The following is a 14,355-nucleotide window of genomic DNA, read 5'->3' on the forward strand; positions in this document are numbered from 1 at the left end:
AGCTGCCCTCCCCTAACTCAAAGTATTTTTATCGTGCTCCTCTGTCTAAAAGGCTCCAGGAGTGGATTACAATCAATCCATAAAACGAGACAGCGCCTGCCTGCAGGCTTCCAGTCTAAAAAGACATGACACACAAGGAAAAAGGGATGGGAAAGGGAAAAAATGCAGTATTTTAGCAGGGCTGATGGAATGGTCCTGCTTCTCCTCTTATCTCCCTCCGTACAGCCTGCTGGAATGACTGCCGGTGACGACAGTTAATTTGCAACAGACCCAGTTTGCCTCCCACTGTACAGTCACACTTATTTCAGTAATTAAAAATAACACTTTATTTTCAAAATAATTACATAGGGCAATATCCAACTATGCCACTCTGCTAGCACAAATAATGTTGCACTAGCAGAAACTAGGTTCCAAACTATGCACAAGAGGAGAATCCAACAAAAGTTACATGTATCACGTTGCAAAACAGAAAGATTCGGCAAAACTCAAATAGTGGTATTTGTCTTTGCACTGCCCATAGTGATGTAAATAAGGTGACATATACAAATAATCTCTGTAAATCCTACAAGATAAATTTCTGCTCAAATCCTTGAATGTCACAGCAGGCCACCGAAGTTATCTACAGAAGCCAAAGGTTCTAAGGCTTGGCATATAAATAAACTGTGAAAACTGTGTTTTCATACATGAAGCTCCATTCACTTTTTCTACAAGCTAACGTACAGAGTAGGAAAACTACAGGGTGTTTCAAAATGATGGACCCGATTTGAAATCGCTCTCTCTCTGCAACCATGAACCGCCCATGAATGAAACTCGTACCATTTGAAAGGGTGGGGCACAGAGTTTTGAATGATTACCGCTAGATGCCTCTCTCAGCGCGCAAACGGCCCTCAGCCTCAGTCATTCGCAAGATGGTGACCCCGCAACACAAGGCGTTCGGTGTTCTGCAGTTCAGCAAGACTGAATCCGCAGCTGTGGTGCAGCGTGCGTTTCAGTGCCGTTTTGGCATTGATCCGCCAATGCCAAAGAGCATTCGTCGCTGGTACCGACAATTTGAGGAAACAGGCTGTTTAAGTAAGGGGAAGAGCACAGGGCGACCACGCGCTTCAGGGGAAAACACGAGAAGAATTCGAGGGAGTTTTCCGCGTAGCCTGCGCAAGTCCGCTCGTCGTGCCCGCCGAGAACCTGCGATCTCTCATACGACTGTCTGAGATAACTCATTCAGCTGTTTGTGACTTTTGGTGTAATTGCAACATGTAGCCATCGTGAAACGCACTGCTTTGAAACCGGGTCCATCGTTTTGAAACACCCCGTACTGAGGGCCTCAAAGTCTGACCTTTCAAAATTCATCTTGGGAGGAACACACCTCATAGCAACGGTATTGCCTTACGTGAGCCAGCGTGGCGCCGCGGCGAGAGCGCTGGCCGGGGGGCCGGGGGACCCGGGCGCCAGCCCCGCTCGGCCCCGGAAGCTCACTGGGTGGCTCTGGGGCAGTCGCACGTTCTCAGCCCCACCCCCCGCACAGGGCGGTTGCTGCGAGGGCAAGACGGGAGGAGGAGGAGGAGGGCCGCCTGGGTGCCTTGCAGGAGGGGAAAAGGCGGCGTGCACGTGCGACAACGAGCACAACGCGTAAGCGCGACGCCGAAGCCGAGCGTTCACCGCACTCCTCCAGCTCTCGCGCAGACGCCCGTCGCGGGCCAGCGCAGCATTCTCGAGGCAGGACGCGGCGGGCTCTGACCCGCGCCGGGCCCCGCGGCGGGAGACGCGAGGCGGCGCCTCGCGAGCCTGAGCGCGGTCCTGCGCAGCTCCGGCCGAGCCCGGCGCGGGGAGCGGCGCTGCCGCGACGCGCCAGGCACCCGCGCGGCGGGCCGCGGGGGCGCGCGCCGGGAGCCGCGAGGCGCGCAGCCGCCCTTCCGCTGCCGGACGGCGGGCGGCCCTCCGCGGAGGCGCCTCGGCCCAAGGCGCCGGCCGAACGCCCGCAGACCGGCCGCCCGCGAGGCCGCGCCCCGCCCGAGGGCCTCGCGCGGCGCGAGCCCGCCGCCGCCTCCGCGCGGCCGCCCGCGCGCCACGCGCCCGGGGCGCACCCGCGGGCGGGGCGGGGCGGGGCGGGGCGCGGCGCCCCCTGGAGGCGGCACGCCGGCGGCGGGAGCCCCTCCGAGCCTCGGGCGGGGCCTCCCTTCCCGCGGCGCCTCTGCCGCTGCGCGGCGCTCCTGCCCGCGCGCCGCCAGGGGGCGCCCGCGCGTGCAGCCGCGGCCATCCGGCGGAGGCGCGGGCGGCGCCATCTTGGCTTGCGCCTGGCGGGCGAGACGGGCGGCGCCGCGGGGCCGGCGGTGAGGGGGCCGGGCCGGGCCGGGCGGGGCGAGGGGCCCCGGGAGGGCCCCTCCGCTCCCGCACAGCGGGCGGGGAGGGGGCGGCGGGGCTTCTCCCCAGAGCGCCCCGTTTCTTGAGGCGTCGCGGCCTGGCCGGAGAAGCGTCGCTCTGGCCCGAAGGCCGGCCTCCTTCCATCCGCGGGGAGGGGGCGCCCCGGGTGGGGGCGGAGCGCGCCCGTCCCTCGCGGGAAGCCGCTCTGCGCGCGCCCGGGGCGCTTGCGTTCCGTTCTCCGCGGGCCGCCAACGATGCCTCCCCCCTGCTTCTTTCCTTTATTCAGGTTCTTCCCTAAGCCATGACCTCCTAATTCGCGCACGTGCGCGCACGCGACTGATCGGGACCCTCGCCTGTTCTTCAGCCAGCGCTTCAACTGTAAGCTCCTCGCAGGCGGAGCCTGTAAGCCCCCCTTTCTGTTGTTGTTATGGAACTCCCTGGTGGTTGGATGCAATGGCGCTTGAGGTTTAGAACTGGCATTCAGAACAGCATGGTTAGCGCTGGAAACAAGCCATGGGGGAAAGGGCTGGGGGGCTGGAGAGAGGTAACCTAGGACACAGCTGCCCCTGCACCCCTTCCCCAAATGCTGTCAGGAGACAACATGGTGCATTTAAGAACTTGGAATGTCAGCGTAAACAAAAGGGCCTTTATCACAGTAATTAATGAATCACCAATTATATAAACAGGTAGCCCAGTCAAATCCACTCTAGCCAGCATAACCAATACTGACGGATGATGGGAGTTGTAACCTAAACATCTGGAGAGCCACAAGCTGCCCAGCCCTATGCTGCGGCATCAGAACGTTTTCCGATGCAAATGACTCTATGCAAGTGAAGCTAATTTGCACTGGAAAATTTTCTGGAAAACCTACATCACTGCCTGTATTCCAAATGGTCATGTCCAGTACAGTCAGAGTGTTAAGTTGTTCAGAGTATCTACATTGTACCCCACTTTTCCAATCCAGTGGTACAAGGCTTCATCTAATAATGCCACTTTCCTTAACCTGGTGCCCCCCAAATTCCTTGGATTGCAACTCCTATCATCCCCAGCATATAAAGAGGGGTGGAGACAATTGTGCCCCCCCCCCCACTGGTTGCATGTTAGAGGGTAGTGCTTGTAGTGTTATCCAGTTGTGATGTGTGATTATTGATGCTGGATGTGGGGCGTGAGTGGGGGCAGAGGGTGAGAAGGAAGGAAAACTGGACATGGGGCAAACAGAAAAACTGTTTCTCCAGATATTTTCTCATGGTGAAGAACTGAATATTAATTTCCTAGCTTCTCTAGAAACATGAGAGTTTCTCTCTGGGGGATGGGCAAGTCTGTTTTATGTACTATTTATAGAATCATAGAATAGTAGGGTTGGAAGGGGCCTACAAGGCCATCGAGTCCAACCCCCTGCTCAATGCAGGAATCCAAGTCAGAGCATCCCTGACAGATGGCTGTCCAGCCTCATCTTCAACGCCACCAGTGTGGGAGAGAGCCCACCACCTCCCTAGGTCATCAGTTCCATTGTCGTATTGCTCTAACAGTCAGGAAGTTTTTCCTGATGTTTAGCCGGAATCTGGCTTCCTGTCACTTGAGCCCATTATTCCGTGTCCTGCACTCTGGGATGATCAGGAAGAGATCCTGGCCTTCTTCTCTGTGACAACCTTTCAGGTACTTGAAGAGTGCTATCATATCTCCCCTCAGTCTTCTCAAGGCTAAACATGCCCAGTTCTTTCAGTCTCTCTTCATAGGGCTTTTTTCCAGTCCCCTGATCATCTTTGTTGCCCTCCTCTGAACCCTCTCCAGTTTGTCTGCATCCTTTTTAAAGTGCGGTGCCCAGAACTGGACACAGTACTCCAGATGAGGCCTAACCAGTGCTGAGTAGAGGGGAACTAGTACTTCCCGGGATTTGGAAGCTATACTTCTATTAATGCAGCCCAAAAGAGCATTTGCCTTTTTTGCAGCCACATCACATTGTTGGCTCATATTCAGCTTGTGATCGACAACAATTCCAAGATCTTTCTCGCTTGTAATGTTGTTGCGCCACGTATCCCCCATCTTGTAACTGTGCATTTGGTTTCTTTTTCCTAGGTGCAGAACTTGGCATTTATCCCGATTCAATGTCATTCTGTTGTTTTCTGCCCAGCGCTCCAGTCTATCCAGATCACTTTGAATTTTGTTTCTGTCTTCCAAAGTATTAGCTATCCCGCCCAATTTTGTGTCATCTGCAAATATAATCAGCATTCCCTGCACCTCCTCCTCCAAGTCATTAATACAAATGTTGAAGAGCACTGGGCCCAGGACTGAGCCCTGCAGTATCCCACTCGTTACCTCTCCCCAGTTTGAGAAGGTCCCATTGATAAGCACTCTTTGAGTCCGATTCTGTAGCCAACTGTGGATCCACCGGATCGTTGTTTCATCTAGCCCACTTTGAGCTAGTTTGCTCATCAGGATATCATGGGGCACTTTGGCAAAAGCTTTGCTGAAGTCGAGGTATATGATGTCTACAGCATTCCCACGGTCTACAAGGGAAGTTACTTGATCCAAAAATGAGATCAGATTTGTCTGGCAGGATTTGTTCTTGACAAATCCATGTTGGCTTCGAGGAATCACGGCATTGTTGTCAAGGTGCTTACAGATGGAGTGCTTTATCATCTGCTCCAGAATTTTCCCAGGGATTGATGTCAGACTGACTGGTCTGTAGTTCCCAGGTTCCTCCTCCTTACCCTTTTTGAAGAGAGGGACAACATTAGCCAGTCATCTCCAGTCATCTGGCACTTCCCCCATCCTCCATGATTTCTCAAAGAGAATAGACAGCGGTTCTGAGAGTTCTTCTGCCAGTTCCTTTATTACTCTAGGATGCAGTTCATCTGGCCCTGGAGATTTGAACTCATTCAAAGTCATTAGGTGTTCCTTGACCATATGCCTATCGATCTCAATCTGCAATCCTGCCCCTTCAGCCTGCACTTCGCCTTTATCCCTCTTTTGGGAGAAGACTGAGCCAAAGTAGGAATTGAGCACCTCTGCCTTTTCTTTGTCATCTGTTACCGTTTTGACATCCTTATTTAATAGCTGAACAACCATTTCTTTCCTCTGCCTTTTACTATGCACGTAGCTGAAGAAAGCCTTTTTGTTGTTTTTAGCATCCCTCGCTAACCTCAGCTCGTTCTCAGCTTTAGCCTTCCTGACGCCATCCCTGCAGTTCTGTGCTACCTGCCTGTACTCTTCCATTGTTACTTGGCCTTCTTTCCACTTCCTATATGTGTCTTTTTTTTTTTCAGGTCATCCCTAAGCTTTTTGTGAAGCCACATTGGCTTCTTCTGTTGTCTTCCACCTTTTCTTCTTGTTGGAATTGTTTGTGATTGTGCCTTGAGAATTTCCTTTTTTAAAAGCTCCCACCCATCTTGGACTCCTTTTCTCGTTAGCGTCGCTTGCCATGGGACCTTACTGATCATTGTTCTGAGTTTATGAAAATCATCTTTCCTAAAATCCAGGGTACGCGTTTGACTACACTCGGCTTTTGCTTCCCTTAGAACCAAGAACTCAAGTGCAACATGGTCGCTTTCCCCCAGAGTTCCTGTAACTGCTACTTTATCCACTGAGTCATCTCTGTTGGTTAGGATCAAGTGAAGGATAGCCGATCCTCTAGTTCCTTCCTCTGCTTTCTGTAGGAAAGTGGATTTCTCAATCCACAGAATGTAACCAAATTTGGTCTGGGGAGATGAGGTTGCAAATAGCTTCCTCCATGATTAAGGACACTGTACTTTTCCTGGGAGCAAACAACGGTGTGGCTATTGCTTTTAGCCCTGTGAGCTTCCCACAGCATATTTCTGGTCATTGTCACCAATATGCGACTGAGAGCACAATCCTAGGAACACAGAAAGCTGCCTTATACTGGGCTAGCCCCTTGGTCCATCTAGCTCATTATTGTCTACACAGACTGCCCGTGGGTCCTCCAGGGTTCCAGAGAGGAGTCGTTCCCATCCATCTCTAGTTGGAGATGCTGGGTATTGAACCTGGGACCTCTTGCATGCAAAGCAGGGCCTTGTTCACTGAGCTGTGGCCCTTCCCAATCCTCTGCATACTTACTCTGAGGTGTCCCACTATGTTTAATGGTTCTTACTCCCTAGGCAGCATGGCATCTGAGTCTCTAGGAGGTTATTTCTCTTAAGCATTTATAGTGAAGAGAATGTATTAATGCTTAGTTCAGCAAGACTGAAGTTTTCTTCAATGACATTCTTGTGCTGTTCCAGAGTAGCACTCTGGTTTTATTATTGAAGGCATAGCTGAAATGGATAAAAGCATGATGGAATCTCCCTTTTCAACAGGAGCCTGGTACGTTTCATGAGGACAAACCAACTGTGGAAGAGTCTAGTACATTCTGAGATGGGCTTTGGATTTTCAATAACATTTCTGTTACATTGACAACTAGTTAGTGTTTACCTCCTCCTCTCCCTCTTTTTTCTTTTGGTCACTGTTGGAGACAGAATGATGGACCAGACAAACTCTTGGCTGATCCAGTACAGTAATTAGCACAGTACAGTTATATAGTCATAATATTTTATATCTCTAGGCATAATATGCAGACATTTGTCCTGTAGATTAATCGCTCTAGATGCATTATTGAGTGTTGTTTTTCTCCCCTGCCCTCTACAGCAGTGTAAATTATGGAGAACTATCAGAAGGCCAAGACTGTGGAGAAGCCATCTCCTCTTCCGTTTTCCAGCTTGCCCTCTGATATAATTGAAATGAAAGTGAAGGATGGCAGCAAAATCCGGAACCTGATGGGCTATGCCATTGGCAAGATGGAGTCAGACACGATGAGGCAGGTCCTCTTCAGCGGTGCTGGCAAAGCCATCAGCAAGACAATCACCTGCGTGGAGATAATGAAGCGGAGGCTCAGAAATCTTCACCAGATCACCAAAGTGTTCTTCAGGCAGACAGAGGAGATCTGGGAACCCATCGTGCCAGAGGCTGGCCTGGACCCTTTGACTGTGAAGCGCAATATCCCCGCTATTTGTGTCTTGCTGAGCAAAGATCCACTAGACACTCAAGAGCCAGGGTATCAAGCTCCTGGGTCCTTTGATGCCTTCTGGTTGGAAACGCTGAAATCAGAGTCCCAGGGCCAAACTAAGAGGAAGCAGGGTGGAGGAAGAGGGGCCAGCCGTGTTGGAAAACACCCTCGCAATGTCGGGCGGGAGGACTCCTATAAAAAGCCCTGATACAGCCAGACTTCAGCATGCAAATAATTGTCTGCCGAACCAAGGAAAGCCAGTCAGTTTTTAGATTAACATTGGAAGTGTTAGAAACAATGGCAGAGGGAAACTACAACTAGGCGAGAGGAAAGGAAAGTCTGTCTGTCTGTCTGAATTCAGAAACTAAATTGAACTTGTGCAGACTGATCATTGGAGTCTTGTAGCATGGCTCTTTTCCTTATTTGAATAAGGTGTGCGTAAGAAATGCTTCAGTGGACTGTATCTAGTATGTTCAGGATTGGGGTGCTTAGGAAGTCAGTGATTAAAAGGAAGTGCAGAATCTTCCTGAGTGGAGAATAATCTGTGGAATAAGTGGGGAAAGAGTTTTGGGCTCCTAGTCCAAACTGCCCTGAGATTTTGTCCCTTGGAGAACAAATGGCCTTTTAGCGATAACTTGGGTATCCTTTTGTGAGTACTGCTCACAAAAGTCTTAGATGTTTCCCTATCTGATAAGAGCGTAGCTGTGAAGTTGACTTATATCTGTCGCCTGTCTGTTTTCGTAACATTGCAAAAGCCTTGCATTGTGCTATTTAGCCAAATTCTCTTACTGTGAAAAAGCTTGGCAAATGCCTCCCCCCTTCTACTCCCCGGTAAGTGGTAAATCGTGTCATTGTGACTAGAAAACATTATTAGGCTCCTTGTAACATGGGGCCCTCAAGACTTTTAACATTTCTTGCTTTAAAATAAGGAACTTTAAACCTCCAGAGCATTCAAGAATAAGGATCACAGTTTGATTCAGCATAGAAATGCAAGGTGTCTTGTTTTACCTGCGTTTGTGCCAAGGGACTGTTTGATGTGTGTCTTCATAAGGAAAAAACTGAAATGTCTCAGAAGCTGCTTGTAACACTTAAGAGCTATAGATTGTAGGTCCTGAAATTATATTTTTGTTAATAAAGCCAGGGGTAAGGTATATTTTTCAGTAAGCGGCTTTGTAGTTGTCTTCAAGGCAGCCTTGCCAATAAAGCATCAAAAGTTTCTAGGCCCACAGGCCAAATGTTTGTTTACGCAGTCTCTGAACATCACGGTCCCCGCTCCCGCCCGCCCCCCGGCCTAAAGTGCTGGGGAAACTGAGTTACTGTAGTAAGAGATGAGCAGCATCTTGTCTCTAGTGGAGGCAGCCATCTAGCCCCACTTGGAAAAGCGCCTGAAGGGGCTAACTATTAATATTGCCAACAATCAACCGTATAAAAAAAAAAGCACCCTTTCTCGTGGCTTCCCAACCTGGTATTTGATTATTCATTCAACAGACCAGTCAAATACTGAATTGGGAATAAGAGCCCTTGGGCTACTTTTGTTCCAAGCCAGGAGAACTGATCGTCTTCAACAACTTGAACACTGCAAGGTGAATGGAGTTAGAATTTATCATGGCTTGGAGTTGGCAAGGACTACTACCAAAACACCCTGAGATTTTGTCCCTTGGAGATCAAGTGGTCTTTTAGCAATAACTTGGGCATCCTGGAGTACATCATTCCCATGAGGCTGCAGCTGCCTGAATGCTGTTACCCCTGAGAATATTTCTTTGGCAGAGCCAAACATCATTGTCTTTTCATTCTGACTTCTGTTTTTTTGAGGTACTTTCTTCCAGACTGTGCCTAATGGTTTTTGCCTGTCTGTCAGGTCTATTCTGCAAATTCATCTCTCTCCCTTTGAAGTAGCTTCATTTAATCTTTTATGCTGTAGTGTAAAATTTGAGGTGGGCCTTGTCTCCCAGTTCTCTTAAAATATTCACACAACCCTCTCGCAAGCTAAAGGAAGTCTTGCCTTTGCAATGTGACATTGCTACTACCAGGTTCCATTATGGGGTGAGGGGGCATTATATGTATGAGATGGGGCTGGTTTGCATGTTCAAACAGCCCACCGGTGGGTTGTGCTGCATGCTGGTGGCCATTTTCAATATTCAAGCTACAGCTTGTCATGTCCCCCAAACCCAGGCAGTAGTGGTTATGCAAGGGTTGAACAACCCTTGCATAACCCATGGCCTGTTCTAGGATTATGCGAAGGTTGCTCAACACTTGCACGATCCCCTCCGCCTGGGTTCAGACAACACAAGCCACGGTTTGAATATTCAAAAAATTGCCGAGCCCACTCTGCAGCCCACTGTGGTTTAAACCAGCCACGGTGGGCAGCAGTGATCATGTGAACTGGGTCAGTGTCTTCCTAGGGATCGCATTCCCATTAGACAGTAAAGCAGGGGTGGGCAGACGATTGCTTCTAGTCCTCTGGTCAACCACGTGGCAATTTCTGTAGGACTGTCGGGAGCATATTCAGCCGAGGTGTGAGTCCCTTTAAGTCATGCAAGAGCCACTCAGATTGACGGCCTGTACTTCCTTGTCCACGTGGCTGTGTTCTAGTCACCTGTTGCTCCACTGAGAAGAGCCTTTCCAAGCCAGAGAAGGATGGGCAAAGTCACTGGGTTGCTAGTGACTCACCAAGGAGGAGGAATCCCTGCCTATGCCATATTCTGGCATACACTGGAGTGGCATGGAAAGTTTCCCCTTGGCTGTTCAGGAGCAATTGGGCCAGCTGTCCTGAAGGCAAGCACTAGGACACCGATTATGATGCAGTGAAACTCCTCAGAAGCTGCCAGGGAAGCCGCAGCACCGTTCCCAGCTTCCCATGCTTTGAACATGCTAAAAATAAAATCATTACAGCATACTCCACCTGGGTGGTTTCTGCAAAAGTACATCATTTTTTTTTGCTAATCTTTTACAGTTCTTGGAGAATGTCAATGCTAATCCGGTAGACATCATTTACTTGGACTTTCGAAAGACTTGAAAAAGTCTCTCATCAAAGGCTTCTCAGTAAACTTAGCAGTCATGGGATAAGAGGACATGTAAACTAAATCTACTTCTGTTTCTGTAACGGATTAAAGAACAGGGAGCAGAGAGTTGGAATAAATGGACTATATTCTCACAATGGACAGTTGTAAACAGTGGGGTCCCCCAAGGGTCTGTATTGGGACCAGTGCTTTCTTGTTCATAAATGATACGGAGTTAGGGGTGAGGTGGCCAAGTTTGTGGATGGCAACAAATTGTTTAGGGTGGTAAGAACGAAAAGGAATTGTGAAGAGTTCCCCAAAGGCCCCCCAAATTGGGTGAATAGGCATTAAAATGGCAAATGCAATTCAATGTAAGTGTTTACATTGTTCAAAGTGAGGCACATTGGGGCAAAAATTCTGACTTCACATATACACTGATAGGATCTGAGCTGGTGGTGAGTGACCAGAAAAGGGCTCCTAGGTCATGGTGGGTATGAAAATTACCTAGTGTATGACCACTGTGAAAAAGGTGAATGCCACGTTTGGGATCATTAGAAAAGGATTGAAAATAAAACTGCCAGTATCCTAATGTGAGAGCTTCGGCTATTGAGCGGTATAGAAATGAAAATAAATAAATAAATAATGCCGACATACAAATCCATGCTGCGACCACACTTGGAATACTATACAGTTCTGTGTGCTGCATTTCAAAAAATATATTGTGGAGCTGGAAAATGTGTGGAAAGGGGCAACCGAATGATCATGGGGCTGGAGAAAGAATGGTTTCAAAATTTGGGATTAGTTTAGAACATTAACGAATGTTCTAAACTAAACAACATTAGTTTAGAAAAAAATCAGAGGGGGGACATGATAGAGGTATATTAAAATTACACATGGTGTGAAGAAAGTGGATAGAAAAAAGTTTTTCTCCTGTCATAATACCAGGCCCCGGGGTCATCCCTTGAAGCTGAATGGTGGCAGATTCAGGACAGTTAAAAGGAAGTCCTTCATGCAGCGCATTGTTAGACTGTGGAATTCTCTACCACAAGCTGTAGTGATGGCCACCACCGTGGATGGCCTTAAAAGGGGATTAGAGCCATCATGAGGACAGGGCGGTCAACAGCTAGCAATGTGCGTTGGCTAAACCTTGCTATATCTGTTGCTCCGCTAGAGGTGCCCTGCACTCTTCATGCACTAATGGATGGACCTGAAAGCAAACCTTGATTAATTTCTGCTCCAGTTACCCTGCAAAATGCCACTGCTGATTTATGGCTTTAATAAAGCAATCGTTTGACAACATATAAACATGCCTCATCCCTGAGACTTGGGTAGGGGAGAACAAAGCCATCGATAGTATTTTGCTCTGGCCTCAAAGGCCCATGAGGTATGCGGTCCTGCCATAGATCACAGCTGGAGGACCAGGGAAAACAGCCTGGGTGTGCAGAATTGCCAGCTGGCTGCAGAGCGAGTAAAGGGACATCTGCCACTGAACTAATGGCAGCTATTAAAATGTGGCAGCAGGCAACCCCAGGCCAGTTCAGTCCACCCTTCCAGGCTGCCAAGGCATACTCTTCCTGACCTTTGAGAGTTGCTAGATCACCGGAGACTTCAGCACTAAGGCTCAGGCAGTTCAGGGCAGGATGAAACCTGGGAGATTGGGTGGTGGGTAGAGGCAGATAGTGCCTAGAGCAGGTGAGGTGTGGTGCCTAGTGGATCACACGGTACATCTGCTTATGACTGGTGGCTGAGGGGTGGATACTGATGGAACTCAAGCTGGTGACTAGCCGAAGTTCCCCAGCCAAGCTGGACATAGCTTCTCCCCTGGCCCGTTGATCCTCCTTCCCCCAGAGACCCTGTGAAGGAGACTAAAAGCCTAGAGCTTCAGACTGTTAATCTGGGTTCGTATTTGCACCCCAGTGGAGAAAGCTGGACCAGGGACAAAGAGCAGAGACTCATCATTGTAACTGAAAGGAATTAAAGAGTTTATTGATTCACAATTGTAATAGAAGCTCAGTACAGAAACAGTAAAGACTGACTATTGTAGGCCCAAATGACTACACAAGGACATAAAGGAAAAAGCAAGCAGTTAAACTTAATAGCCATGAAGAGGCAATGTGACTGCAAGAATAATAATACTCAAGACGATGCAATGTGAATAAAAGAACAGCAATTTAAAGAAACAGTCACCCAAAGGAACTATTAACAAAGCAATTTAAATAAGAATGTATTATCAGGCCTTACATTACATCCTCCAGCCCATATAAATTAAAAGTACTGTAAGCTTTCTAGCTGCATTGCATTTTAGCATTAGGTGCAAGAGAGAGGCATCGCCAGCAACCAATTCCGTATATTGGGTCCAAGGATCTAGGGCTGTCCCAAGGTGTTTTGCTGCCTGACGCGAAGGACAAGATACGAAAGATCCCCACATTGCAGAGACGAAAGTCTTACTTCCACACTGGTGATGTGACAGCACCCTCCCCTGTAGCTCACAGCCCTGTTTGTTCCCTGCCCCTCAGCATCAGCTGCCTGCAGAGGCCTCTTTGCTCTGCCTAATGGTAGGGCTGGCCCGCAAGCAGCCCTCTGGCTCCAGTGGAACAAAGCAAAGCAGGGGCAACAGGAAGGAAAAGGAAAGAATAGGGAGTCCAGCCACCCTGAGTCTCGCCAGTATTGAAAATGGGGAAGGCTGCAAGAACCAAAACTGGATGCATGGGCTGTGGGCCCTTCCTTCGAGTGGCCAGAGATGCGGTGTCTGCATCTCCTGTGCTGCCTGAGGATGTCCTTGGTCTCTTACCAAACCCAATGTTTTTCTCATCCTTCTGGGATCCGACGGGCACACGCCGCTCATCACTTCACCTCAGCAAGCGTTACAAGCCGCTTTCACAGAGCTGGACTTTTCCATCAATCCCAGTGCATTATGGCTGCTTGGGCATTCCCTGAATTCCATGGTTCCTTGGGTCTCGCAGGAGTGAAGGAACACAGACCAGGCCGTGAGACTGGGTGACCCCACTCCCTCCAGAGCCATGATGGCTTGGGCCCAGGACAGGCGTGCTGGCGAGGGGTCAGTGCTGTCATCAGCCCACCTTGCCCCCCCCATGCAGCATCTGCCACAAGAACACTGGGTGCAGAGTTGCCGCATTCTTCACCGCTTTCTCTCGTTTGTTCTCACTTCGCAGTAAGAATGCCGAGGCACCTCTCAACCAAAATAAGCCAAATTCGTTATTTAATCTTTTTTCCTGCAAAGCAGCCCTATAATCCCTTTAGGAAGAAGGTTGTGAAGCCATGGAAGCTCCCTGGGTGACTTTGCGCCAGGCACAGACTCTCAGCCCAACCCACCTCACAGGCTTGTTGTGAGGCTAAAATGGAGAGGAGGAGGAGAATGTATGCCTCCTGGGGTTCCTCAAGGAGGAAAAAGGTGGGATATAAATGTAATAAATCAATAAGAAATCAATAAGTAATCAATCCGTTATTTATTAATTCCTTTATCTGTGGATTTATAATCCACTTTTCAACTCACATGCGTTCTCAAAGTAGAGGACAGCATTTTAAACTCAAAGGATACATTAAATTTCCACCACAAACCTCTAAACCAGTGGATTTGTTTTCCCTGACGATAGCTTCAGGGAAAACAAATCCAACAAGATTTTTAAAAAATACATATTTTTATACTGCCCTTCATCATATGATACTATAGCAGTATATAAAAGGTTATTTTTAAAAATCCTAATATAGTATAGAAGGAAAACAAAACAACATCAAATACATCGATAAAGGCAGGAAACATATAACATAGCTCAGATACACCAGCTTAAAAAATCAGTTTAAAATGTCTGGGCAAACAAAATGGAGGTGGCAAAAATAATACAATTTGGCGCCACTTTCACCTCCGTGGGGAGGGTGTCCCACAGACGATGCTACCACTGAGAAGGCTGATTCCATCCTACGTTGGAGGATAACGCCGGCTTGAAAAGGAGAGCCTTAAGAGCTGTCTTGATGAGGCCT

The 14,355-nt window shown here is 48.8% G+C and overlaps 1 protein-coding gene across 8 annotated transcripts; it reads left to right on the forward strand.

Annotated features, from left to right (window-relative positions):
• The first annotated feature begins 871 nt into the window (after nucleotides 1-871).
• On the forward strand, nucleotides 872-8,573 carry RPP25L (ribonuclease P/MRP subunit p25 like). Of its 8 annotated transcripts, none has more exons than XM_084832792.1 (3): nucleotides 872-1,375; nucleotides 2,645-2,736; nucleotides 7,000-8,573. In XM_084832792.1, the coding sequence occupies exon 3, from the start codon at nucleotides 7,011-7,013 to the stop codon at nucleotides 7,563-7,565; it is 555 nt and encodes a 184-aa protein (XP_084688918.1). In that variant the 5' UTR covers nucleotides 872-1,375; nucleotides 2,645-2,736; nucleotides 7,000-7,010; the 3' UTR covers nucleotides 7,566-8,573. The 8 variants fall into 8 exon arrangements, with proteins under 8 accessions (XP_084688918.1, XP_084688916.1, XP_084688914.1 ...); XM_084832790.1 differs by having other exon boundaries at nucleotides 1,231-1,375; nucleotides 2,645-2,760; XM_084832788.1 differs by lacking the exon at nucleotides 872-1,375 and adding an exon at nucleotides 1,547-1,713 and having other exon boundaries at nucleotides 2,645-2,760.
• The last annotated feature ends 5,782 nt before the right edge of the window (nucleotides 8,574-14,355 follow it).

The sequence above is a fragment of the Heloderma suspectum genome, chromosome 2, assembly GCF_057233095.1.
Source record: "Heloderma suspectum isolate Gila_16-S chromosome 2, 16-S_ref, whole genome shotgun sequence".
Lineage (NCBI taxonomy): Eukaryota > Metazoa > Chordata > Lepidosauria > Squamata > Helodermatidae > Heloderma > Heloderma suspectum.